The sequence below is a fragment of the Ambystoma mexicanum genome, chromosome 4q (genome assembly GCF_040938575.1).
Source record: "Ambystoma mexicanum isolate Mex_15411 chromosome 4q, UKY_AmexF1_1, whole genome shotgun sequence".
In the NCBI taxonomy this organism is placed as follows: domain Eukaryota; kingdom Metazoa; phylum Chordata; class Amphibia; order Caudata; family Ambystomatidae; genus Ambystoma; species Ambystoma mexicanum.
Genome location: NC_090928.1, coordinates 656,213,654 through 656,239,733, shown reverse-complemented (window position 1 = coordinate 656,239,733; position 26,080 = coordinate 656,213,654). Strand labels below are relative to the sequence as shown.

The window sequence follows — 26,080 nt, the reverse complement described above, 5'->3', positions numbered from 1 at the left end:
GGCATGATGACGTCATTGCATGTAAATAATGTGTTTGCACCCAATGTTGTATGTTTTGCAATATGCTCTCGTGAGAGTGCCTTGCCATTTTGAGGCATGGATTTAAGTATTGTGAAACAAGGGGTAAATAATAAAAAGAAATTACTATTATTCGGTAAAATGGTTTTAAGTAAAAATTGGTGAATTCTACATTTGTTTTGACCATATCATTATTTAGAGTTGGGATATGAGTGGAAAAGTATAGTATAAGCCCATGATAGGGCAGAGAAAAAAGAAGAGAAAAAGAAGACCAAGAGAATGAAATGAGGCAGCATCTTAAATGCATATAATATCTCTCATTCTTATATGAAAGTGTTATCAAAATTAGCTACAGCCAATGGAACAACTGTGTCCGAGATGAGTCCATTGGTTACTGTGTCCATAGAACAAATCCAGTAGGCTACTGATTTTCTTAGGAGGGTCTCTCTATTGCCTCCTCTTTGGTGTTTCTTGACATTCTTTTGTCCAAATATTTTGAGGTTTTCTTCTTTAAAGTCCTGATGTTCCATTATGACATGTTGTGAAAGCAGGTATCGAAGATCCATATTTCTTATTGCCCTCAAGTGTTCAAATACTCTGGATTTTAAGGTCCTCTTGGTGCTCTTAATACACATTTTCAAACAGTTACATACAATTCCATATACAACATATGTTGTATTGCAATTGATGAATCCTTTTATTTTTCTTATTGATCCATTAGGTAGTGTAATTTCCTTTTTCCCCATGGTCCATGTGTGGACAAAGCTTGCAATTGCCACATTTGAAAGATCCAAGTAATGGTTAATTCGTGAACATTTCAGTTGGTTTAGGTTTAGGTAATGGATACTTAAAACTTGGGCTTATTTTGTTTCTTATTGTAGGTGCTCTTCGGTAACACATTTTAGGTTGATCATCCACATGCTTGCTGACATTTGGATCTGGCTCAAGAATGTTCCAATGCCTTTTTAGTGTCTTAGTGTTTTGGCCTCCGTACTATATATGGTAATGAATTTGGGTTTTGAGAAATCAATCTTGCTTTCGATTTATCTGTAAGTAAATAGTTTTTGGAGATTTTCTCTGCTTTCTGTACCACTTTTTTGATAATATTCAGGTGCTAGCCTTGTTGTTGGAACTTGGATATAGTTTTCTGTAAGTTGTCATGATAGGATAATTCTCAACTGCTATTTCTTTTCATCCTTAGGTTTTCTCCATATGGTATTATTTATTACATGCCTTGAGTGGTTTGAAGTGACAAAAAGTAGGCTGTTGCCTGTGGAAGGTTTTGCATACAACTTTGTGTGAATTTCATGATCCTCAATGCACAGTTCTAGGTCAAGGTATTCAATATTTGAAGACCTCTTTTTTTGGTAAATGATAGATTGAAGTCATTTGTGTTCAGATATTTGACATGTGTCCAGGGTTCCTAATTCACCTACCCATATGATTAAGTGGTTGTCTATGTAGTTGCCCCAGAATTTTATATTTTCAGTGAAGGCTATATGCGTCCAGGCATGTTTAATTACAAAGAGGCTCATGAGTAAGTTAGCGTAGGTTGGGGAAAATTTAGACCCCATCGCTGTACCCTGTTTTTGCCTAAAAAAAAAACTCTGAATCAAAGCAAAAGATGTTGTTATTCACTGAAAACTCAAGCATCCTGATAATCATTTCGTTTGGTTGTCTAAATGAGTGAACGTGTTTTGAGAAAATGAGAGGCACTTTCAATTCCTTTCTCATGCTTGATGCTTGTGTAAAGTTGCACAACATCTAAAGTGACAAAATGAAAACTTAGTTCCCAAGGTATACTGGTCAGTTGTTGTATTATGTGTTTTGAGTCCTTGATAAATGATGCGAGCCCCGAAGCTAGCGGTTGCAAGAATAGATCAATGTATTGCGAAATCTTCTCCGTTAGTGATCCAATGCCATTAATAATTGGACGGAATGGGGGGAAATCAATGTATTCTTTATGGATTTTTGGGAGAAAATAGATTGTTGCCATTATTGAGTCATTGCCTAGTAGATAGTAGTATTCTTCTTCACTAAGTAGTCCTAGGTCAAACCATGTTTTTTTAATTTGGGAGCTACCTTCCAACCTAATATTAACATTGCCAGCAAATAACAGTGGTTGAATGGTTCCTTCATGGCAGAGTGCATTAAGATGCCATCTGCAATTTTAAAAATATAACATTCACTAACCAACTACCCAGCCCCTCGTTTGCTGTTGTAATACTCTGAACCAGTCAGTCCTGAAGGTTGTTTGTTAAATATTTGAGGACTCTGTATGGACTAGATCTCTGACTGGCATTAACATTTACTCAGACCATTGTGCCCCCTTCTGTACATCCCAGCTTGCTTTTATAGGCTGGTGTTTTAAAGACCATGTACCCTGGACTATCCAACATCCCCCATACCCATATTTCAATATTATGTCATATCCTGTTTGCATTTAACCCCCTCCATTGTTCCACAACATGGTCCTCAGGGATCCACAGATTCCCTGAATATTATTTTTTGTGTTAACAAAACTGTTCTCCCTTGGGTCCAGCTTTTTCAGCTGTGTTGAACCCTTAGCATCCTCTCCTGTAAACGAATCTCCGGCAGGGCAGACTGCCCATTTGTAGCATTCCTGTCCGCACTTGGTACACAATGGTTCAAGGCCAGAACACACTCAACTGGTCACACGTGTCCTAAGTCACCGTAAGTCTGGCTCCTTTTGTCCCTCTAGCACCACACTCCTCTACGTTTTTGAAGGAGAACTTTCTTTGGTGGTTAACATCTGCCTTTAAGTAACTGTTGCACATTTGTATGGTAGCCTTTTCAGTTCATGAGGTAACCATATACCCTCTATGATCTCTTTAAAACTGCAAACAGAGAAACACTGTAGCATCCTAAAATATTAGCAAAAGTATCTTTCCGGTGTTCGTTACATTGCTGACATGTTAGATGGTGAGACGTGGATACTCTACAGCTGTCTGTACCTCAAGTAAGACCTGCCTGACTACACATACTTGGAATACAGGCTGCTTGAAGTGGTGCCTGAATGGGAGCACTCTGCCACTCCAAGAAGCATGGCACACCATTAGGCGGATCACCTTGTATTTCCATCCAGCATCAAATATGTATAAATTGCTTTACGAATGCGTCTCTGGCCCACTGAACCCATCTCCGGTCTGGCCAGAGGATACTGGGGAGAAGCTGGATTTTGAGGCCTGAAAACGATATTGCAGTAATAATCGCATTGGATCGCCTCGCTAACTGGAGCTTGAACTTGCTGAATCAGATTGTTGAGTATGGTGCATTAGTCAACTGTCTGGATTCACAATAGGAACTTGATCCTGAACAATGACTGCTGGAAGTGCAAAAACTCAGAGGTAACACTTGGCCACCTGATCTGGTTGTGCCATAAGACTGGAGACTTGTGGAAAGAGATAATGGAAATAATCAGTCTTTTATTGGCAATGGATATTCCATCAAAAACATCAAACTTCCTGCTTGGGGACAATCCAGTCCTCAGAAACTGCCCACATCAATGAAAATCGGGCTCAGAAAGTGATACTGAAGAAACTGGAAATTCCTGTCAGGCCTGAATGTGGACAACTAAATCGATTAACTGGTTGATTCCCCACCCCCCGCCCCAACTTTAGAATAAACTATTTGCAATAACAGTGGGGCATTGACACGTTTAGAGATCTGGGGTTCTTTCCTAGACCTTTTCGGGTAGACACCAGCCCCATTCGAAATGTAAGGACTTCTCAGGACACAAGTCATGCCTTGAAGCTGCAACGTGCACATCAGTCTTTCTGCGAAGAAACCTCCTTTGCATAGAATTTGTCGAACCAGCATCTACACCTTCTGGTTCTCAATACCCGTCATTATCTTGTATTTAATGTACATCCTGCCCCACCATCAGGCCAAACTGTATCTCCTAGGTTATTCATTTCTGACTTTCACTTGTGCTTATGACCTTGCATTGATGCACTTAGAAGGAGACCATTAATGTTTTCTTCTAAACTGTTTACATATGCATTCTTGTGGTTACTTTGCAGTAACATTTCTGAATAGTTATTAGCAATGGTTTCTATCGCAACTCGAAAAGAAGCATGTGATGCAGCTATAAAATTGCCATTAATTTGAACTTGCTTCTTTGGACATCAAGTGGGATTCCTGCTTAAAGAAATCAACTCTGCAGTGCTTCTAGTTGGTTCTCACCAGAATTGTGCTGACAAATTGTACTGCCCTCTTTAAAGATGCCATTTACTGACGGGCATGGTTGCAGCGGAAGAATGACGTTGTAGGCTGTGTGCTTCCACCCGATTCCAAACATCTGTTTAGCATCCAGGTAATTGTTAAGCTTAAAACAGGAAATAAAAAAGCAACAGCACCGATAAACCATGCCGCATCAGCGATGCAAGGAATCTGCTGATAGAAAAAATGAAAACTGGTGTGTTTGCCTTTGAAAGCTGACACCTCCCTGGCTGGGAACTGATTGCTGTGACCTGGTGAAAAATAGCCACCGTGCTCATCCCTAAAAACAATGAAAGCAAACACTAGTTCCTGGGGGCCTGATCAAGGAGAAACCAGCGAAATGGGCTACATGTGGGCACTGTGGCGTGCAGGATTAAGGAGTCTGACAAAAGGGTGGCATATTTACAACGATCTTTATTTAAATAATAATGAAAAAGGCCTTTCTTCCCCTACCTCTAAAGGGTTTTCCCCACCTAACTAAAGAAGAACTTGGGTGCTCATCTTCAGGGTGGCTGTCAAACTAAAAATGTCTGTCCTCTGTCCAAACTAACCTACTCTGCCCCAACCACTAAAAAAAAGATACTAACATAAACGGCTCCAGGTGAATGACTATGAAAGAAGTGCAAACCTCCAGTGGTGGAGAGTGAGCTGAGGCAAGTGCAGGGGATAGACAGCAGCTGGGGTGATACAATGTTGGAAGTCAGGGCCCGAGGATGCATAAGGGCCCTGCACCCTAATCAAGCTACTGTGCGATTAGCAGGGGAGGGAATTAAGCGGTAAAGAGGAAGGTCTTGAGGCTCTTCCAGAATTTAAGAAGGTCCTGCTCAAGACTTAGGGGGAGGCTGTTCCAAAGAAGAGAGCCAGCTGAGGAAAGCGATCAACCACCTCTCCTCTGCTTAGCCAAACGCTTTACACACAAGGAATTGGTGCCAGAGGAGCACAGGGTTCTAGAGGGGGAATATTTTGACAGAAGCAGTTGCTGGTAATGTGGTCCCCGGTCCCAGACAGCCTTGTGAATGATGCAGAGGGATTTGAATTGAATCTGTGCTGCTACCGGGAGCCAGTGAAGACTTTGTAGGGCAGGAGAGATGCAGTCTCTGGGCTTGAGGCCAAGGCTACGTCTTGCTGCCCTATTCTGAATTAGCTGGAGGGGTCGAAGAGTGGACAGAGGTAGATTCAGGAGGAGGCTATTGCAATAGTCAAGCCTGGAGAGAACCACAGCCCAGGTAACATTGAGTCTCTGGGGGAGGCTGAGGAAAGGTAGAATCCTTTGAGAAGGGAAAACTGAAAGTGGCAATGTCCTGAATGTGAGGGAGGAAGGAGAGAGGAGTCGAAATTGACACCAAGGTTTTCTGGCTTCCGAAGATGGAGCAGGGGCAGAGCCCATGTAAGAAGGCCAGAGTGAAGGGAAGGAGTCTGCTGCTGGGGTCGCAATAGGAAGGATCTCAGTGTTGCTGGCATTGAAGCAGAGATCATTGGAAGTGCACCAGGCCTGGATGCCAGAGAGGCAGTCAGGAATGATGGACGGTGCAAGGGCGTCTGAGGAAGTTTGAAGACGAGTTGTGTGTCGTCAACATAGTACTGAAAGTTGGGGAGAATGAGATGAGGCATGCCAAGGCGAGAGAATGGAGCCCAGTATGAGTCTGGACGAGCAGTGAGTTAGGAAGGTGGTCAGCTAGTCCAGTGCCCACTCCGCGATACCAAGGGTGTCATGGAGCCTTTTTATGAGGATTGAGTGGTTGACTGTGTCAAATGTAGAAGAGCGATTAAGGAGGATTAGGACAGCAGGGGAGTTGGAATGAAGGGATGCCAGTAGTTCTTCACAGGTGTTCAGAAGAGCAGTGTCCATGCCTCTGGATGCTCAGAATTCAGATTGATGGTTGTGTTGGGTCAGGGCCAACTTTTCAAGCAGTTCCCCCAAGAAAGTGGTGATGGAGATGGGGCGATAGTTGGCTGTACAAGATGGTCTTCTGACTTGTTTTTAGGAGGGGGCGCATAAGTGAGTTCTTGAGGGAAGATGGAAAAGACCCATTAGCAAAGGAGTGGTGATCAGCGAGAGAGCAAATGTCCTTGATGGTTCTGGATGAGCAAAGGGCAACCTGTTTGGAAGAGACCTTCATGGAGTTGACAACTCTGGTGACTTCTTCTGGTTAGACAGAACCGAAGGAGGAAAAGGGGTGGGTGGGTGGGGGGGGGGGTGAAAGGTCAGGGGAGGCAAGGGGAGATGGGTGGCGAGTATGTTGCAGAGGGCCTGAGAAGGAGGAGTGGCAGGAGATACTGCCGAGATACTGCGTATGGGTTGGCACGTTCACTGCAGATTTTGAAAATTGCAGCCGTGTTGTTGGACGCGCCAGATACTTGTGCCTGAGTGTGGGCCCTATTTTTGTTGTGGCATGGAGAATCTGTAATGCCTTTGGAGCAGATGGTAGGCCAGTTTGTCAGAGGGTGAACCTGAGGTTTGCCACTTCTGTTCTGCAGCCCTGCACACGTTTCAGGTCTGCAAGTTCGGAGTCGTACCAAGTGTTACGTTTGGAGGCGGGTTTCAGGCAGATCCTCATGACTGGGGCAAGGGTGTAAAGGGTGTTGACCGTTAGAGGTTGCTGATAGCAGAGTCGGTGGTAGAGGCTGAGTTGGGCGGGCAAGCTGGGATGAAGGTGGATGTGAACGCAGCAGCTGAGACTTGTTTCATCGGACGGATCTTTGTAAACTAGGTTGGCAGGGCTTTTGGAGGAGTTGTCACAAGGCCATAGGGACCTAGGTGGGAGGAGAGAAGAGGGGGGGGTGACCAGAGGAGATGAGAGAGGAAGTCAGAATGGATGAGGGCGTCAAGAGTGTGTCTGGCAGAGAGGGTGGAACCAGAAGGGATAGGGCTAGAGTGGTGCAGAGGTCCATGAAGAGAGTCGATGCTGTGCACAGCTAGTCTAATTGGATGTTAAAGTCATCCAGGAGTAGCAAGTTGGAAGTGGTTGAGAGTAAGGAGGAGCAGAAATCAGCCCACTCAGAGAGGTAGCATCTGGAGGCCGGTAAATAGTAGCAATGGTCAGAGTGGAGGAGGGAGATATGACCAATTTGCTTACTGGCCTCTCAAAGGATGAATGAAATAGAGTGGAGTGGGTATGATGTAAGATGGAATCCAATCAGGGAAGATTAAGGCAACCCCACCGCCAGCACAGTGAGGTTGAGGTTTGGAGGTGATCTTAAAGCCGCCAGGGCAGTCAAAGGCAGTGACTAAGCTGGCATTAAACCAGGTCTCGGTGAGTGCGAGAATGCCAAGGTCAATGTCTTCAAGAAGTAGGCAGATGTCAGCAAAGTGTTTGTTGGCTGAGCATTCAGGGTCGCCAGGTGGAGACGATTGCTCCCTTTGGAAGTGTTTTGAGGTGGAGTACAGGGGTGTGGTACTAAAGTCAGTGGTGGTGGAGCAGGGAGGGAAGTAGGGGGAGAGGCAGAAGGAAAGAAGTTGATGAGAGATGCCAGTATCCGGTCAAAGAGAATGAGGTTGGCCTGAGGGCCGTGAACCAGAATGGGGCCAGTGAGGTAGTCCATGCAGCAGCGAGATGAGAAGAAGCCCTCCTAGAGGACTTCCCACTTGGTGCCGCCATTAATGGGAAAAGAAGAGAAAGGGTAGAGATGAGAAGTCCATAGGTCTGGAGATGGGACAGAGAAGGGGAGGTCAGTGAAGATTTCTCTGGAGGATGCACGGACATAGGTGTCTGTGATTGGGAGGCCAGGGTTTGCACCAAGGATGCATTTTTTGTGCTTTGTCCTGATTTTGTGAGGGGGTGGATAGGTGATAATGTAGCAGTTAGATCAGATTGTAGAGATGAAAAGTGCCATCACAGAGCCAGAGGAAAGATGCAATAAGGCAGAGAAAGAAAGAAGGGAAGTGGATGGGGGTTTGCTGCAATGCACAGTCCTGACCCTCTCACAGGTGGCCTAGTGGTTGTAAAAGAGGGCACACTATAATGCAGAGCAGTAGGATTGAGCAAAACCTTTTTCTTTTTCTTTTTTAAACGGGAGAAGCAATGCAGCAAAGTGGGTACAAGATGGGAGCACACCCACCTAGATGCAATTTTTTAGAGAAACCGGAATTAAAACACTGCAGCACGAAGTGGAAGCAAAAGGGTGTGAGAGCTAAGTAAGCAAAAACAATGAAAGAACAGTTGACCATGTAGCACAATGGGAGAAGTGTTAGGTGATCGTTCAATGATAGGAGTGGCACAGGCAAGGGTCAAGGTTAGCTGTGGCAAGCAAACAAAGCACTCGGCTATCACTCACGTTATTGCAGAAGAAAGGAGGCCATAGTCCAAGCTTGAGTGAAGGACACGCCCAGCAGCATGCCACATTGTTTGCTTGCAGTAGAATGGGGGGGGAGAATGGGCAGCCAAGCCCAGTCAGGCCCGGACAGGGCCTTAGATGTGGGCTTTCGATGTAGGGGCCGTCTCCCGGTGCCACGGATTGGATGAAGTAGATGTGAGGGAGTCAATCATAGGGGATCAGGCTTCAGGAGAAAAGGATGGCTCCACTGCCCTAAGCAGAGGCGGCCATCTTGGAGAGTGCCCACAACCAGCCGAAGTCGATCAAAAATATTGTAAAATGCCCCTTAAAGCATGTTAAGCAACGCGGATGCATCAGTAAAATAAACGGTGTGCTGCAAAAGCATTTTAGCAGCACTTGGTTGAATTTAGGTGTGTTGTGCGCACTGAGGCAAATAATGAATAAATGCACATTGCTTTTGAAAAAGATGCAAAACGTATGAAAAGGATGCAGGGTACATGGCCGATGGTGTTTCTGCGCCCAATTGGGCTTACTTTCCTGGAATGCTTCTCAAGATGAGGGAGGAGGCAAAGGGGCTGGAGGGAGCTCTTTGTTCTGCTGCTTCTTGGCTGGATAGTGACGTGGCCGCCGGTTTTCCACTGTCCCTAGGTTCATTTTTGAGTCTTACTTCCAAACAGGAATCTGGAATTTGGGCAACGTCCGTTCTGCCATTCGTGTCTTTGGACTCTGAGCAGATTTGATATTCCCCGGACGTCGCTATTACAGGCAGTATTGGAAACATTGCAGATGCAGCCTTCTTTTTCCTGCCTACTACCAAAAACTGGACAACCCTCTGTGGGTCAGCTATTGGCTATGCCATCTTGGACTCTAGATCCCTTTGCCACCCAAGTCAGTCAGTGGAAATCTGCACGCTGATTCATGTCAACGTTGATCACAACTTTTATTACATTTAATAATGTAATCTTTGCATTTGATACTTCTACCCAACTCTGGAAACTAGGAAAATTACTCCCAATGCTTTCTTTCCTTTCAATACTCTTAATGCAATTACTGAGACAAGGGAGACTACTCCCAATGTGGTCTTTGGTTTCAGCACCCTTCCCTGATCCCCTACCAGGTCTCGTGTTACCTCTTCTTTGTTTGAACCAAGTCACTGTTCTTTCTGGGGTGTTGGGTCAATGCGTTCCCATGGAACCTTCTCTCTGCTTCTCTTCCCACTCCCCGCTATAGATCTGTGGGGTCCCTGGCCAGATGGTAACGGCGCAGTTAATGGACCGCTCGGTCCACCTCCTCGAGATCACGCTACCGTCGGTTGGTTTCCAGCTTCCAGTAACGCCTGCTCTGGTTACGCCTGAAAAAGGCTCCTGCTGTCAGCGTCCTCCCAACTCAAGGTTTGCTTTCCCGACTTCGCTTCTTGCTCGCAGGTTTGAATGTCCCGGGTCTGCCAGGCTTCAGGCCTGCTTCACCTGTCATTGGGTCATTTCTCCATTTTTATCCAGTTTGGCTTATTCCTCCCCAGCGGAGTGTCATAGTCCTTAGTTTGTGTCCATTTGGGTATACTTCATGTCTCTTCTGGCCACCTCTTCCCAGTACCTTCTGTACTTGCCAAATGAGTTGTTTGTATAACTCCATCAACCTTCTCCTTTGCTGTACTCCTGGAAGATGACTTGAGAGCGGACTGTATGTTCATTTTAGTCTTCCTGATCTTGGTGGTATCAATATTTACAGGAAGAAAGGAAGGAAGGAAGGAGTATTACAATAACATACATTAGTGCTTTCAGATTGTTTCTCAGCAGACTTTATGGGTTTCATAGATTCAAGAGGGTTCCGCAGTTCCATCATGGAATGGGAGTCCTTGTCCCCATGTGGATAGTCTCTCTGCAAGGTCCCATTTTCCACCACCCCTAGTGGGAATGTTGTGTAGCGGGCTCACCTCCATAGCCTCACAGGGAAGGGCTTTCCCCTGGGGAGAAGTGACAGAATCCCATGAATTGTCACAGTACCCTATCTCCCCAGGCAATCACTGAGTAGTGTTGTCTGGATAGAACAGAGTGTAAAATAAAATAACCAGAATGGGTGCCTTTCAATCGCCGACCTCGCAGCTGAGGACAGATACTTCGGCAGTGGGTCAGCGCACCCCGACCTGCCATTCCTTTGTAACATCCTAGGTGAAACAAATGGAGTGTAGCCAATGATGGCGGCAGCCATGAGCCCAGATCTTGAGTGACTATTTCTGGAGGCAAGTTCACCGGTGGCTGTTCCTGAACCATCACATGGGCTAGAGTTCCGTGCTAATTTCCAGGGAGGGAGGTGGGCACTTTGTGCGAACAATGGGCAGCACGAGGACCATAGCCTGTGGGTCCTTATTGGACCACTCATCGGTAGGGACAGGCTTGCCTTTGCAATAGGGCAAATACTCTGTCTGCCCTTCCTGGGTTATTTGGGGAGGAGTGTGGCAATGGTGTGGGACACTCTGGCTCCTTTGTCCATATTCTAGTGAATTGCTCTGTATGCTCCCTCCCAGATGCTGTAAGGATTATAGACACAAATTATTTCAATGACCGGCTAAGTACCCAATGGCACACTTGATAATATCTAAATGTCTGACTTGCTTGGCCCATAATCGGTCTTGCAGCCATCAAAGGATTTAATCATGCCCCCTGTAAAAAGGTTGCCTCTGTTGCAGCCTTCCTTCTTGCTAACCCACTTTGACAAACCTAAATTCTTCAAGCCTGTGGTAAAGTCTCAATTAGCTGAAATGGGCGTGTATGGGGATGGTAAGAATAAACAACCCTTCAATTTACCTTTACAATCCCAAAACTCCATAGTAGCATCTGTACAAAATAAATAAATACAATATAACCGGGCCGCCCTGAAAGGTTTTGACCACCATGTTGCATCCATAGGTGCCTTCCAGCCACTGATTGCATCATAAACAGCCATTTCTTATTTGGGTTTGGGCCCCTTCATTTCATGGGTTGGACTTGAGCTGTCTAATACTAATACAATAACTTTGTGAAGGCTAAACCACCTTTGGATTTGGGGGCATATAATATATGCCTGTTTTCCGAGGGGGATCTCCCAACTATTCTCCTAATCTTGAACTGTATTGTTGCGCTTGGGATTGGCATTGATTGAAAGAGATAAAGAAGTCTGGGTAAGATAGTCATCTTAATTACCACGATTCATCCAAACCAGGAAAGGCAACGCCTATTCCACAGACCTTGCCATATCATTCTTAAGTGTAGAAATCGGACCCAAATAGTTAACGGTGTAGAGGTGCCTCAAGTTATCAGTCACATTGACTTCCATTTGCCCAGAACAAACCATGATTCATCTGGGTTCACCATGAGGCGATTAAGCAATTCCAAATGGTTAACTAATACTTTCATGAATATCTTTACATCTAGATTTAACAAAGCCTAGGCCTATGCCTATATTATGTGCAGAGTTTAGGATCTTTACCTGCCTTTGGGTGAAAGTTAAAGAGCTGTCATTAGGCCTGCTAAGACTTGGCCACATAGTTTTATTGGAGGGGGATATCAGACCATCCGGTCCTGGGGACTTGTTGTTAGGTTTTGGTGACTTAATTGCTACTAGAATTGCCTATGGTTCATTGGGTGCATCCAACTGCTCTCTGCTTGCCAAGGGTACTGCGTGGAGATTAATCCTTTTTATGTACGAGAGTTGTCGAGCGTTGTTTGCCCTATAGAGCTTGCTACAAGATTTTGTAAATCCTCCTTTTTGCTCACCTCATTTCTTCTCCCCTCCCCCATCTATGATTGTACGAAAAAAAGGTCTAGTTATTCCTTGCCCTCAATAAGTAGGCAATGCCCTGTCCTATTACCATACTTGTAATAGCTTTGATTCAGTCGCTTATAATGTACGCTCCACCTTCTGTATCCTTAATGCGCAACTGATTCCTCATGCCTGCTAACTAATCATAAAAGGCCTTTGTCTGGTTTAACTTACGTTTTCTCACTCACTTTAAACGAATTTACTAGCTGCCGCTGTCAGTTGCCGAAGACGATTCATTGATGCAGGTAGTTCCATCCAGCTTCCGCCTTGACACCTCTTTCAGTGCGTCCATATGTGCCCCTAAGCTTGTTATTGGTCAGGCAAGTCCCTGAATGTACTCTTAGTTTCTTAAGCACAATGTATGTCACTCAAATTGCATGTGGGTAAACGGTAATTAGATCACCTTATTTCTTTTCTTCAAGTCCTAAATGGACGTCATGACCATACTGTGATCTAAAAGCATCATGGTGTGAATATCCGCCAACTGGAGCAGTCTCACTGGGCTAGAGACTATAAATATATAATCAGTCCTGGGGTAGGATATATGGATCTGTGACTAGTGGGTGGAATCCTTTGTATGAGACTGCAAGGAGCGCCATGTATCTACTCAATTTAAATAATGAAGTTCATGTTTTAGCCTACGTGAAACACTGCTGAAGGCCGAATGGATGGTCTGTGAGGATCTATCAAATGCACAGTCCATTACGATGCTCATATCGACCATTCTAATCATCTCTCCCTCAGCAACACATGCAAGCGTCTTAAGGAAGCTCATTATGAATGAATCCGGATTGGTATTTGGGGCATAATGGGATGCAATAATGTAGGCCTTCTCTTGCAAGTCCCTCAAGCATCATACAGCTTGCATCTAAATCCTGCCTGCTATTGTGTTTGCTAAAAAGGGTAGCCTTCTGAAACATCAAAGCCATTCCCACGCTGTTGCGGCCAACTAAATCTGTGCGAATGTCCATGTATTTGTTTGCCCTGGTCTCGCTATCTCGGGGGAGTTTCTTTTAGTACGGCTATCTGCATTTGTAGTCAACTAAGCTCCCTGAACAATTGTCATTTGATTTGAAGTGTGTGGATCACTAAATAATAGGGATCTCAAGACCTCTCAACCATCACTGTAGCTCCCACAAAGTTTTAAAAATAAGCGCTGTCCATTGAAGTCCATCTGAACATAAAAGGATCTCCATTCTTGGTTCATACCACCTCCCAAGAACCCATATTCTATCAATAGATCATGTATCTAAACTCCTAGCATGCCCCCATAATGAAAACATGAAGTGGTACTTACAGGAGGACCCTCAAACCCCCCACATTGGCAACAATGTTGGAACTCCCCGCCTCCTTTCTACTCCCACCTGTGAGGGGTCAGAATTGTGAGGCGGACAACTTTGTGAAGGTTTTTCAAAAGATGCCACTTTATTAATTCAAAAAGGTTGGATTAACACCTCACTATCCCTACCCTGATGAGGGTTTCCTTGCCTAAAATAAACTGACCTAAACACTCCAACAAAAGGTTTCTGTCCCTCACACTTCTACATAAAACAACTTAACTAGGTGATATCTGGTAGTTCAAAATCAACAAATGTTAACAGTTAAATTCACATCATAACTGGTTTTCCTTATAATCTGGCTGAGTTCCTGTACCCCATATTAAAGCAGGATTTTGTTCAACAGTTCCAAAAGGATAAGGAATTCCTGTCTCATAACAAAAGTTCCACTTCAGTTCTATTTTTGTTCCAACTTGATAACACAAAGTTCCAACTTGAATTCAACCTACAGTTCAGAAGTGTGACAGTTTTCCTCTTTTCACTTGCGACTAAGATCTTGAAACAACTTCTTTTCTCAGCAGAAGAATATTTTCATATTTCATTAGTATCAACAAAAAGCTCTTTGTCAGGATATTTCTGCACCAGTTCACAAAACCACTTGTTTTGACAATATTAAATAATATACATTTACATAATATAGTATTTACACATCATTGATTTTAGCAAGTCCCTATCTCCATCTTTTGTAACTGTTCTAAAAACCTCATGAGTGCTAATGTCACATTTTTACTTTTGCTGTTATGCATTTGGTGCCACCAATCAGCACTGTATGTCAAGCATTTGTCCATCTCTTTCCCCAAGTGAATTGTTCTTAGATTTCTTAAACCAGGGCAAAAAAGGACTAGATGTTTTAGATTTTCCTCGTAATTGCAGAATCTGCAGTTTAGATTTTCTGATTGTATCATTCGTCTTTGTCTCAAAATTTCTTTAGTTTCATACAAATTTAATCTGAATTTTAAGTAAAACATTCTCAGGCGTTTGCATGGGCAGATGACCATATATTTAGGTATACTATTGATACTTTTAGCTTCAGGAGGAGAATTTTCCATGCATTTGTGTTGAATCTTTTTTCTGAAGTTTCAATCCAATCGAGTTGTAGCAATTTTTTCTTTACTGCATTTGGGTTGGTCCATAATGTTTTTTCATCAGTGGCTAGTTTGCAAGATGTCGTTACATTGTTGCCTCCACATTGTTATTGGGGTCTTGTTCTCTTGTTTTTTTAAATCAATTAGGGATTCAAACGGTGGTAAGTCTGCTTCCGCCAAGGTCTTCCTGTATAGGGTTCATTTATTCCACATTATTCTTGCATTTAATGTGGATAAGCCCACTTCGTACAGTACACATGCAGTTGGGCAACCTTGAGGCAGCTGAAGGATTTACTGTAAAACTTTCGGTTTATATAAGAATTTCCCATATTTTTTTGCAAGATCGTGCTCTGTGCTGTTAACTTTTTGCAATTACTTGCAATCTTTTTCGCCATTGGGTCATCGTTTATACTCAAATTTATTAACATGCCCATGTATCGAGTATATGGGACTTTACTCAATGTCCATCTCATCTTGTTTGTCTTAGGTCGACTTCCCCTTTGGTTTTCGAGGACTAGTATTTCCGATTTGGCTACGTTGATCTCTAGCCCTAGATCTTCAATATAGTTCTTTAGTGCATTGAGCTTTCTTTGGAGACGGATGGGTGTCAAGTCCAGAAGGACCATGTCATCGGCATAGAGAATCCAGCTAATGTGTAGCCCATTCAACTTTGGATGAAACGACACTACGCCATCCAGTGCGGTTCTAACCTCTGAGATTTAGAAATTAGTGTCGCTCCTAAGGGGCACCCTTGCGTTACCCCCCTTTCTGTTTGTATGGGCTTAGTTAGATGACCATCGCTATCTAAGCGAATTTGTATCTGAGTCTGAGTACATTTCTTTTATGGCCTGGAAAAGGCTATGGGGGCAGCCCCTCGATTTTAACTTCGACCATAGTGTTTCACGGTCGACTCCGTCAAAAGCATTGGCTAGATCTATAAATGCCAAATAAACTTTGCGGCCTGATTTAATGGCGTCTATTTTTAACAAATTTAAGATGAGAAGGTTTAGGCTGCATCCTACACCTTTAATGAAGCCAGTCTGTCGTGCATCAAAAATCTTTTTTGTTCTTATCCATCTCGTTAGTTGCATTAAGAGGAGACTTCCGAAAACTTTTCCTACCACATCCAAAAGAGCTATAGGCTGATGGTTTGCTGGATTAGTGCGGATGCCCTTTTGAAAGATGGGAACGATAATTCCTAATTTCCAGGTTGTTGGGACGCAACCTTCCTATATTATATTCCGAAAAAGGATATCGCAAAAGTCTGTCCGTTCTTCAATATTGTTTTTGAGCATGACATTCGAAAGCCCATCTGGGCCAGCTGCCCGTGAGGAGATATTCTTTTGTATACAATTCCGGATATCATCTCGCTCGATGGATAGATCCCATGGTTGGCTTACATTCAGGATTGGACAAGTTTCTTTTTTTTTTCCTGAATAATTGTCAGTAATGACTTATCCATTGATTTTCGTTCACCATATTTGTTAGTGCAGCATTTTGGGGATTCTCTAGTTCATTGACTAACGACCAGAAGCTTTTTGGATTTCTTTGATTCATAGCATCAAGAATTAATTCTGCGTCTCTTTTTTGAGAAACAATCTATGCGCTTTAGTCCAGTTATTATATTTATTCTTCAGTCTTCTTATTTCACACTTTTGATCAAGATTAGCTGCACTGACAATTCTTCTTAAGTCCTTCCTCAATTCTCTTTTTTTTTTGGGGCAACTTGTGGATCAAAGTTGTGACTCTGATAAGTCTGTTTATTGCGAGAACTTTTTTTGTTCTATAGAATTCCAACAAAAGTTGGTATTCTGTAGGATCAATATTCTTCGGTCCAAATTTCGGTCTTATGTGTTCAGCTAAAGTAGTTATATCGCAAGTTCTTAGGCCTAGACGATTGTGGCCTGGTTCCAGGGATATTTGCTGTTTCCATCGCTCCAGCGGTTGATTTCTTTGTTTCCATTCAATTGTTACCACATTGTGATCGCTTTGTGGAGACTTTTTTACCTTTAAGGACATAATTTCCTGCGTCATTATTTCAGATATAAAGAAATAGTCTAGAATTGATTTTTGGGAGCCTCTTTCCCAGGTCTATATTGGGGGGGGGGATGTCACCCATTGTGGCTCTATTCATCATAAGCAGATTTCCATTTTTGGGAGCAGATAGTTCCAGCAACTTCATATTCAGATCACCACACAGGACAATTTGTGGGTCCACATTTCCTGTCATTATACAGTTGATGGTGTCAATAAGTTCCTCTTCAAACTTTAGATGGTCAGCTGCATTGGTGTTCCAGTAGACATTTAACAGATGTACTGCTTTTTAAAAAAAATTTTCTTGTGCATTCTATTGCTTCTAACCTTGCATAATGTATATGCAGCAAAATAATCTGGGCTGTTTTTATGCTAAATCCACATTTTACGTTTCACTAGAATTAATTGGCCAGACATTGGTCTACCCTTGCATTGGACAATTGCCAGATTTATAGCCACTTCGAATCCATCAACACATGGACTTTTGTCCAACCACATCTCCTGGAGACATATTATGTCGGCCATCTTGAGAACTTTTGGGAGAGACTTAACTAAATGTGAGAATCCTGTCGTGTTCTAGGTGGCCAACACAACATTATTTGGTCGTTCATGGCATTAGCTTTCTGATGTTTCATTTAATGCTTTGGCTATCCACGCCCAGCAGTTTTTTTCTTCACTTGTATGGACATTCTTTTCAACTTCAGACATTCCTGCGTTTTTACCATTTGTGTTTTCCACCGTAATATTAATTTTCTTCCTTCTCATTTCCTCTCGTAAGGCTACAGATTGTTGCGCTGAATCTTCTGCCTTCCAGTCTATTACCTTATGTTGTTCATTTATTGATGTCTTTGGGGTTGTATTGATCTTTGGTAACGACCTTGCACTTTTACTGCATGGTAATGAGTTTTAAGAGTTTGAAGATAATTGAATGTATTGCTATTTAAAACATATTTTATTTTTTGTTTTAACATTTTGAATAATGAATTTGCTTTTATGGTTTTTTTCTGTATATAGGAACCTGCTGATGGAGGATAGACAATGACATAGGATTAACTTTTGCAAGTTCTTTTGTTTAGCATGATTCTATTTTTGTATGCGTTTGCTATGTTGTATTTTACATTTTGTAAACTTTACGCACAATAAAAAAAGTTAGCGGGAGTAGTAGAGTGGAAGGCGGCGGGAGTAGTAGCATGGAAGGCGGAATGTTGTAGCGTGAAAGGCGGTGGGAGGAGTGGAAGGGATGAGGGAGCAGTTGAGCGGAAGGAATGAGGGAGCAGTAGAGCGCAGGGAGGAATGGAACGATAGAGTGGAGTAGCAGTAGTAGTGAGCAGAAGTGGTATTAATAGAGTGGGAGGAGAAGGAGGTGAGTTAACATCAAAGGATGGCGGAAAGAGGAAGGCGTTGTGAAAAAACAGGCACAGAATGTTGAAGGGGGGAGCAGAAGGAGATAGAGCAGAAGGGCAAGTTGAGAGTATGCGTGGTTGAACGTAGGTGGTTCCAACCGAGTAAGTGCAAGGCACTGTTCCCGATAACATGCAGAATGCTAAGCAGGGTTATTGTAGGGCAAGTTAGGAAGTCCCTGAGTGAGGTAAGGAAGTCTGCACTTAGGGAAAACATCAGTAAAGAAAGAAAAACAGAGACTGTACAAGTCAACCTTCTCATTGTATAAGTCCCAAGCAGCTTTTGCAGTGTCTGTGCTGGATAATGGGAGGAGCCAGGAATGAGACGTGGACAGAGAGGAGTCTTGTTTGTGGTTACAAACATGTATTCAAAGTAAAAATGTTGGAAAATGCCTCGCTGTCAATACTCTAGGAGGCATTTCCCTACCTTAAATAAATCTAAGGGTCTGCCCTATGTCAAGATGTCCAAAATAAATGTATGTCCTGTGTCCAAAATCCTATCCTCACCCTCACACTCTAAAAACAACCTCTAAGGTGCAAAGGAACTGTCTCTGCTTCTTGAAGTGCACAAATGTTCAAACTCCAACACAAAAGTTCCAAATGATCAATGTTCACAGTTTGAGTGGGGATGACTCCCTTCCCCAGGAGTCTTTGCATCCAAAGCAAAAGTTCAAAACTATCCAAATTCTGATGCTCAAGAGGCTCTCTTCTCCTGAAAGGCATCTCATTCCAGGGGCTCCCCAGTATCTGACCTTCAATACAGTTCAGTTCTAAAGAGCATGCATCTTCATTAGAATTCGCTTTTCATTGAAGCCCTATTTGGGTCCCAAACTCGCAAAACACCTTGCATGTACCCCTGCCAGTTTTACTTGTACCACTCCTTATGGGCGTGAATCCCAGATCCGCTCTTCACCTGGTATACTCTCCTGCCAGTACTTTAAAAAGCAGTCTCTCTCTAAATACCATGCAAGTCAAAATCACAGGGGCATAGGCTTTCCTTGGGATTCTCCCATGCAACTTTACACACACTTGACTTTTGCCTGGTATACTGTCCTGCCAGGGCTTTGTGCACACTTGTATTAGCTTCACAAAGTTCAGGTGATGGGTTATCCTTTTCTCCCCTTGACCTCTCTCAGGCTTTGCTTCCCCAAACTAGTACTGTGGGTCCCAAATCCTTCTTGCTCTTCCCCAAGTTTGTAGTGTGGGTGCTAGATCCCTGTTCCACTGCCTAGGGCTTTGTTACACTGCCCAACAGTGCTTTGGTGTCCCAACCCTTTCTCTTGGCTCACCTGCTCTCTTATTGGCTTCTGTGAACATCTCTACTGTGGACGGCATCCCAGTATCTGCCACCTTCAGGAAGCATGACTTGCTTCCTCGCGCTCCGCTTTCCGCAAACCTAGCGCGTTGCTCACGGGACTGCCCTCTCGCACCGTGTAGATGTCTGGACTCCTGCTCTGCCACTGGTACCTTGCTCTGCCGTGAGCTGGAGAACTCCCCAGAGAGGGAACCTCCAGCTTCCCTCTGGCACACTGCTGGTGCCCAGGAGTTCACCTGCATTCAGGGGTTCCCCCAGCAGTCCCCAGTCCTCCACTGGCTGTTGGGGTGTTCCACCTTCGCTTCTCTGGGTTAGCAGTCCAAGGATCCTTCTACACCAAACGGTTCCTGCAGCTATGTCCTCCAGGGAGAGGGCCCTTCTCAAACTTCATGAGTCTTTACTTGCTTTTATACTGGCTCTGGCCAATAGGATTTGGAGAAAGACTAGGCTGCTGACGGTGGTTCTCATTAGGAGTGATCATCCTTGCCTCTTTCTCATTTCAGTTGTTTGGCAAAGACTGAACCGCAGACAATGAAGTACAACTCTTGAGTCCATTAGGTAAGGGATGGTTCTTGAGGCTGTAAGAAGGCGGCTTAAGGTCCGTTGATTGGCGGGCATACCGTGTCTCACCCGATGTCATGTCACTCCCTTGAGCGTTGCCTCCCTCATGTGATCCTCCCTCATATAGCCGCCTCCATAGTCAAGATCAGATAGCGGCTGCCATCCCATGGCCACACGGGGAGAGGTCACAGCCAGTAAAGCGGTGATGACACCATTGGATTCATCACAATTAGTTGTGGCAAAAGTGGGAGTCTTTTAGGGGATCTCGCAGATGAATGGAGGAAGGATTTCATGCCCTGAGGATAAGCATGTGAAACTCAATTGGCCACATGATTCCATATACATTTCTTCACCAGGAACACTTCTTCAGAGTCTAGCAGTGTCCTAGATGCCAGCAACGCAAAGTGTATATGGGTGGCTTCTTCCACACAATACGGGTCTGTTTGAAGATAAAGATGGTCTCTAACAAAGTCTTGCAAGAACTCTCTCGAGTTTCAGTGCACAGTAAATGCCAATCCCTGGGAAGCTGGGACTGATGTGTTAAATTGTTGTTCCATATCTGCTTTGCCATCAAAGTGTGAGATTGCATCCGTTTAGAGCAGCAAAATCACTCCCAATTTGTCAGGTAGAGGGACTAAGCAGCCTTCCACAAAAGGGGCTACTCAAACAAGCTCATGCAAGTAAGGGGTCAATAGATAATCTGCCACCTCTATAAAATGGGGAAGACAGTTGGTGGGGAAGTGGAGGTTTCATTGTGGGCAAAGATGCTGGTTTGAGGGTAGGGGAGATGTGTAATGTTCCGTCCATTTGGTCATGGGCACAGTGACAACCAGCCAATGGTGATCATGGATAGTAATGCATTTCTCCTAGCACTTATTTGATCCTGCATACACAGTTTTTAAAGTTGTTGATTTTTGTTTACAGTTTGCAAAACTCTGAAACATTTTATGTGTTTAAGTATCACAAAGTGTTTGATTACTGAACTTTGTATTTCCTTTGTGCAGCATCTTGTAAACCTGTTTGCACGCCTGGCAACTGACAACATAGGGTACATTGACTGGGATCCTTATATACCAAAGGTAACTTAAGTTGTGCATTTATATTACATTAATATTATTCGGACATTATTACTTTGCTTCTATTGTGAATTTTCAGGTTTGTACTACTGCAACAGATACCCCTAAAAGGGTAAGGTGTGCTAACTGGGCATATGAAAGCAAAACTTGGTAAATATCTGTCTTATACTTGTATGCAAGCCAAAACGGTCAGCGTTTCAATGCTTGTTTTGAGACTTACATTTTCTACCTCCCATCTAAACAGGTTATCTCTTCCTCTCCCCTATTTTCTCCTCTACTGACTGCCTTTCTATGTCTGCTTATACTCGCAACCTGTCTTCCTCAACCCATATCACAACGTCTCGCTCTTCATCTACAAATCTGTCACTACGGCCAGACTTAATCTCCTCAGCATCAGAAACAATAAGACACCTTTTTCCCTTCCACACTGTTAAGCACCTAATGTTGTCTTTCATACTCTCTCAATCTGACTACTGTGCTAGTCTACTTTATGACCTTTCCAACTATGCTTTTTCACCTATCGACAAGTCCTCAACGTTGCTGTCTGTGCACTTTTCACCCTTCCCCTCTTCACCTCCCCAGCCTGTCAGTTTGGCTAGTTATCTATGAGACAGAACGCAAAGTATAAACTCCTTCTCATGATCTTCAAAACTATGCACAGACTTTCCCTACCATAGCTAACAGCCCATCTCACTCCTAGCTCTCCCCTCAGCCCCTATGATCATATTCTGCTCACCACCTTGCCACCTTTCATGCCCCTTCCACTCCCTTTCTTCCGCTCCTCACTCCCTTACTCTCGAATGTTTTTCCTCTCCCTCTCTGCAATACTCCCACTCTATCTAAATCCAACCATCTAGCTCTCCTCCTTTCTAAGAACCACTTGAATAGCATTTTACGCCCCATGTCTCCCTGTTCTCCTCCCCTCTACCTCTCTACGAGAACCGCAAAGAACCTATCCATCATCCTTTCATCCTAAAACTTAGCACTTCCTCCACTATCCTGCTTCTATATCATGCTCTAGTATCCTTCACCCTGGTTCATGTTTCTACCTCCCCATCATCTGGTCTTATATCCACATCCTCTCATCCATTGTTAAGAACACTTGTACTCCGCTCTGTAAATCCTCTGATTGTCATTTAAATAAAAAGGATTGATTGAAAGATCTTGGGAAGGATATCATAAGGGTTTCCAGGCTTTCATTTCTTCTCAATAACCAGATGTTAGATAACTTTATGGAGTGGATTTATGGACACTGGCTCTTTAATTAAGAAATGTGGATGCTCTATTACAAGGTCAACTGGAATTGAAGATGGAAACTCTATAGCTGGTTAACTATAGTGAATTGATGTGTGAGGGAAAGAGGGGGCATATTTAACATTGCTTTTTCTGGAAGAATTATCTTGTTAAACTGTTGATAATTATATGGGAACTAGTACATTGTTTTGGATAAAAAATGATCATTTATAAATGGGATTTGTAAAGCACAATCCACATTAGAAAGCAAAAGAGCGCTTTTTATAAGGGACCACTCTGGTGGGAACAAGTAGGGTATGGTGGAAGGGGAGGTAGCTAGAGAGGCTAAGGAGTGCAGTGGAGGTGGGAGATACGGAGGGGAATTAAGTACAACTTCAGTGGCGCGATCTGAGATTGGCAATGTGTTTTCTGAGGATCAGAGTCTCCAGGTCCTTCCTGAAGTGTAGAACGGAAGGGGGGCTGTCTTCTGCGGTATGGTAACTTGTTACAGAGACAGGGTGCACAGCAGAAAAAAATGTCTGTTTTAGTTTTGCCTTCTTGCTGTATTCTCAAGGATGTCGGTAGCAGTAAAGAATTAAAAAACCAAGGTATTCTCTACTGATGGCAGCATTTGCAACAGATTTACACTTTGGGCTTCCCAACAGACACCCATAGCAGTCATGATATAGAACGCAGAACATTAAACCCAAACATCAACAACAGCTGTTTATAGAAACAAAGGGAAATTAAAAAAAATTAGAATGTGTAAAAGTGAACTATGAGTAAACATGACCACTGACACAGGATTAATAGACAAAAAAGGATGCGAGGCAAGCAACAGAAACACCAACAATACAATTAGATTCAAAGGATTAACATGGAAAAAAAACAGATCACTCAATAGTACATTCAGGATTTGTCTTTCACTCTTGGCATGCCATGGTCGTACCTTATCAGCTCACCACTTAATGACTGTGCCAGGTGAGGCAGGGCCAAATAAGATATTTTAAGTATTAAGCCAGTACCACGTCTCGCCTCACAATTTTCACCTCAAATTTCAGGTTGCTTCTTTTGATGTTTGGGGTTTTGACAAATGCTGCTTTTCCTCAAATCATTTCAGCCACCACAACATAGGTAGATGTCAACAATGTGTACGAGGAGTCAACTAAACATAGCAATAACACATTGGCACATAAATGACATTGCTTAAGCATGAGTCTGTAGGCTTATTTCAAAGCTTCAACTCTCCACACCTAGGTGTGATGTCATGGTGCAACCTTACCAGTGGTTTTGGACAGTGGGCATCGATTCCTTGTATGGGGTAGGTGCACAACCTACTGCCTTCATAGCATACCTTAGTGTTCTCAGGAAAGTCCCCCTGGTGAGACTCAATGTAGCTCCACCCGAGGGGCTACACAAACAAAACCTTCCCCAACCTTCTAGGACTGGAGTTGTAATAGTAAATTATCCCCTTGTTGAATATTATAGTAAAAGGGTCAGCATAATCGCAGTGTACTAGTGAGAACACACGCTTCCCCAGTGTCCTTTTTTGCAGACACCTGCACCCTTGTCCCCTCTTGGATGCCTACCAAACCCCTGCTTCATCCCAGTAACCACCCACTCCTACAAAGGCCGCCTACAGAAACGGCAAAGCGACTACCAGTAGTTTTCGTCCCCATTTTTGGTATTATAAGAAATGACTGAGACTTTCCCGAATAGAAAGGGTGAACAAAAATGAAATTTCAGAGTGAGAGGTCACACCAATCCTACATATAAACACATATCACAGTCATGAGTAATGCATTTCTGAACTGAATGTATTTAATAACATTTATCAAAGAATGGTGGGGATAGAGCACCCAGGGGTGTTTAAAATACAAGTATGTATAATCCAGTAGACAAAAAAGCTGAATTTAAATGCAACCAACATAAACAGAAGCACTGCCAACATTTTGTCAATTGTTTCAATTGTGCAGTTATAGAATGAACATAAACATAGTTTCATGGACATTTTGAGAAAAACAAACAATGCTTGAACTGTGCATTGTGCAGCTGGTATGATCGTCGACACCACGGTGTTTCGGCCTAGAAAAGAGCTCTAAGATGCAGCTATGTGGGCAGGCCTTCATCAGGACGTGTGATGGGGTAGTCCGGGGTCTCTATCTACAAATAATAAATGGAGTGTGATGTGTAAAGGAGTGACCTCGAAATAAAATGATTCATTAAGCTCCCTGAGGATGCTTTGTTAAAACAAAGAAAACATCTTCACGGGAGTGTAGCCTGGTTCTTAGCAATAGCTTATCCAGTGCTTGGATGAGCAGTAGAATCCATTGTGGGTGTGGATATCTGGATGGCACCAAAGTATGCCAATTCAAGGAACACATATGTACCTGCAACAAAATGATAGGACCTATAAGGATATTGTATAGATCCTAGTCTTCGATCTCATTTAATGGAAACATAGGAAAAGTCTTACCTCAAGCGGTAAGAAGTGTCGTCTTTAGTGGAAGGAGTGGTGACACCCACTATGTATGAATAGTGTGTTCTATAGTTGAAAAAGTGGAGTCTCTCACTGTGCTCCCAGATTGCTAAACCTGGCTGTCCATACGTTGCAAAAGCTGTGTATCAAAGAAATGCATGACCATTGGGGTTATCGCGGTGCGCATGACAATCAGAGTGCCCAAACTTGTTATCAATAAACGCAACTCGACAAAGGTGCATAAAGGGGAAAGTAATGGAATCACCCTCTGTCTAGGCACGCATGAAGCGTGTATGCTAAAACTTCCGGTTTCTTTCGCGTTTGTCCGGGGCAGAGCTGCACGGCGTCTCCGGCAGCGAGAAAGTGAAACCGTTTCTGTGGAAACAGCAGGTAAACATACCCGCGGAACATCCTGATTGGATGTGCCTTGGCGCTCACCTGTGGGCTTGTCATCTGACTAGCGGCCAATGAACCGCTGCCGTGCAGGAGAAAGGGCGGTCCTTCAGACTAAGAAGCTAAAGGCCGGTGAAACAAAAAAAGTTGCGGCGAGTCAATCATAAGTGCCGTGCCTCTGGCGCGTGTGCTGCAAAACGCTCCGTGAGAGCATTGAACATGCACCTAAGATAAGTTAGCCTACTCATAGAGCCAGCAAATGTGAAACTACAAGTGTTTATGCCTCAACAAATCGGCAAGCATATTTGTATTTGTATTTATTTATTTGTATTGCGCAGCCTGGCCACGGGCATCAGGGCGCATGTTTAGAAAGGTGGTTACAAGAAAGTGTTACAGCAGGTAGTTAGAGGTTACACTTATATATACATAAACATATATAAATTATGTACAACATTTACAGGGGTAATATACAGATGCATTATATACAAGGTAGCCGGAAGGTGCAGCATGCAGCCAGTGTTACATAGGACTGGCCGCCATAGCGTCTTGCTCATGGAGCCAGTGTTTTGTTTTATTTTTGAAGGATTGGAGGGAAGGGACATTCCTGAGTTCATTGGGTAAGGAATTCCAGAGCTTCGCCGTAAGGACTGGTAAGCTCGAGCCTCTGGCAGTTTGAAGCTTGAAACTGGGGATGATAAGTGTGTGCGCTTGTGCAGATCTTAAAGGTCTGGAGGCTGTGTGTTGGCTAAAGCGCGCTGATAGGTATGCCGGTGCAGCGTTATTCTGTGCTTTGTGTCTAAGAACAAGTGTTTTGAGGGCGATGCGCCGTGCAAT

The 26,080-nt window shown here is 43.6% G+C and overlaps 1 protein-coding gene across 3 annotated transcripts in view; it reads left to right on the top strand.

The window, feature by feature from the left end:
• PSME4 (proteasome activator subunit 4) overlaps positions 1 to 26,080 on the top strand; it is a 3,386,216-nt gene that overhangs the window by 536,796 nt on the left and 2,823,340 nt on the right. For all 3 annotated transcript variants that reach the window (XM_069608231.1, XM_069608232.1, XM_069608230.1), the window contains one exon: positions 21,070 to 21,144. In XM_069608231.1, coding sequence (XP_069464332.1) covers positions 21,070 to 21,144 — 75 coding nt within the window. The remainder of the gene's footprint in view (positions 1 to 21,069; positions 21,145 to 26,080) is intronic.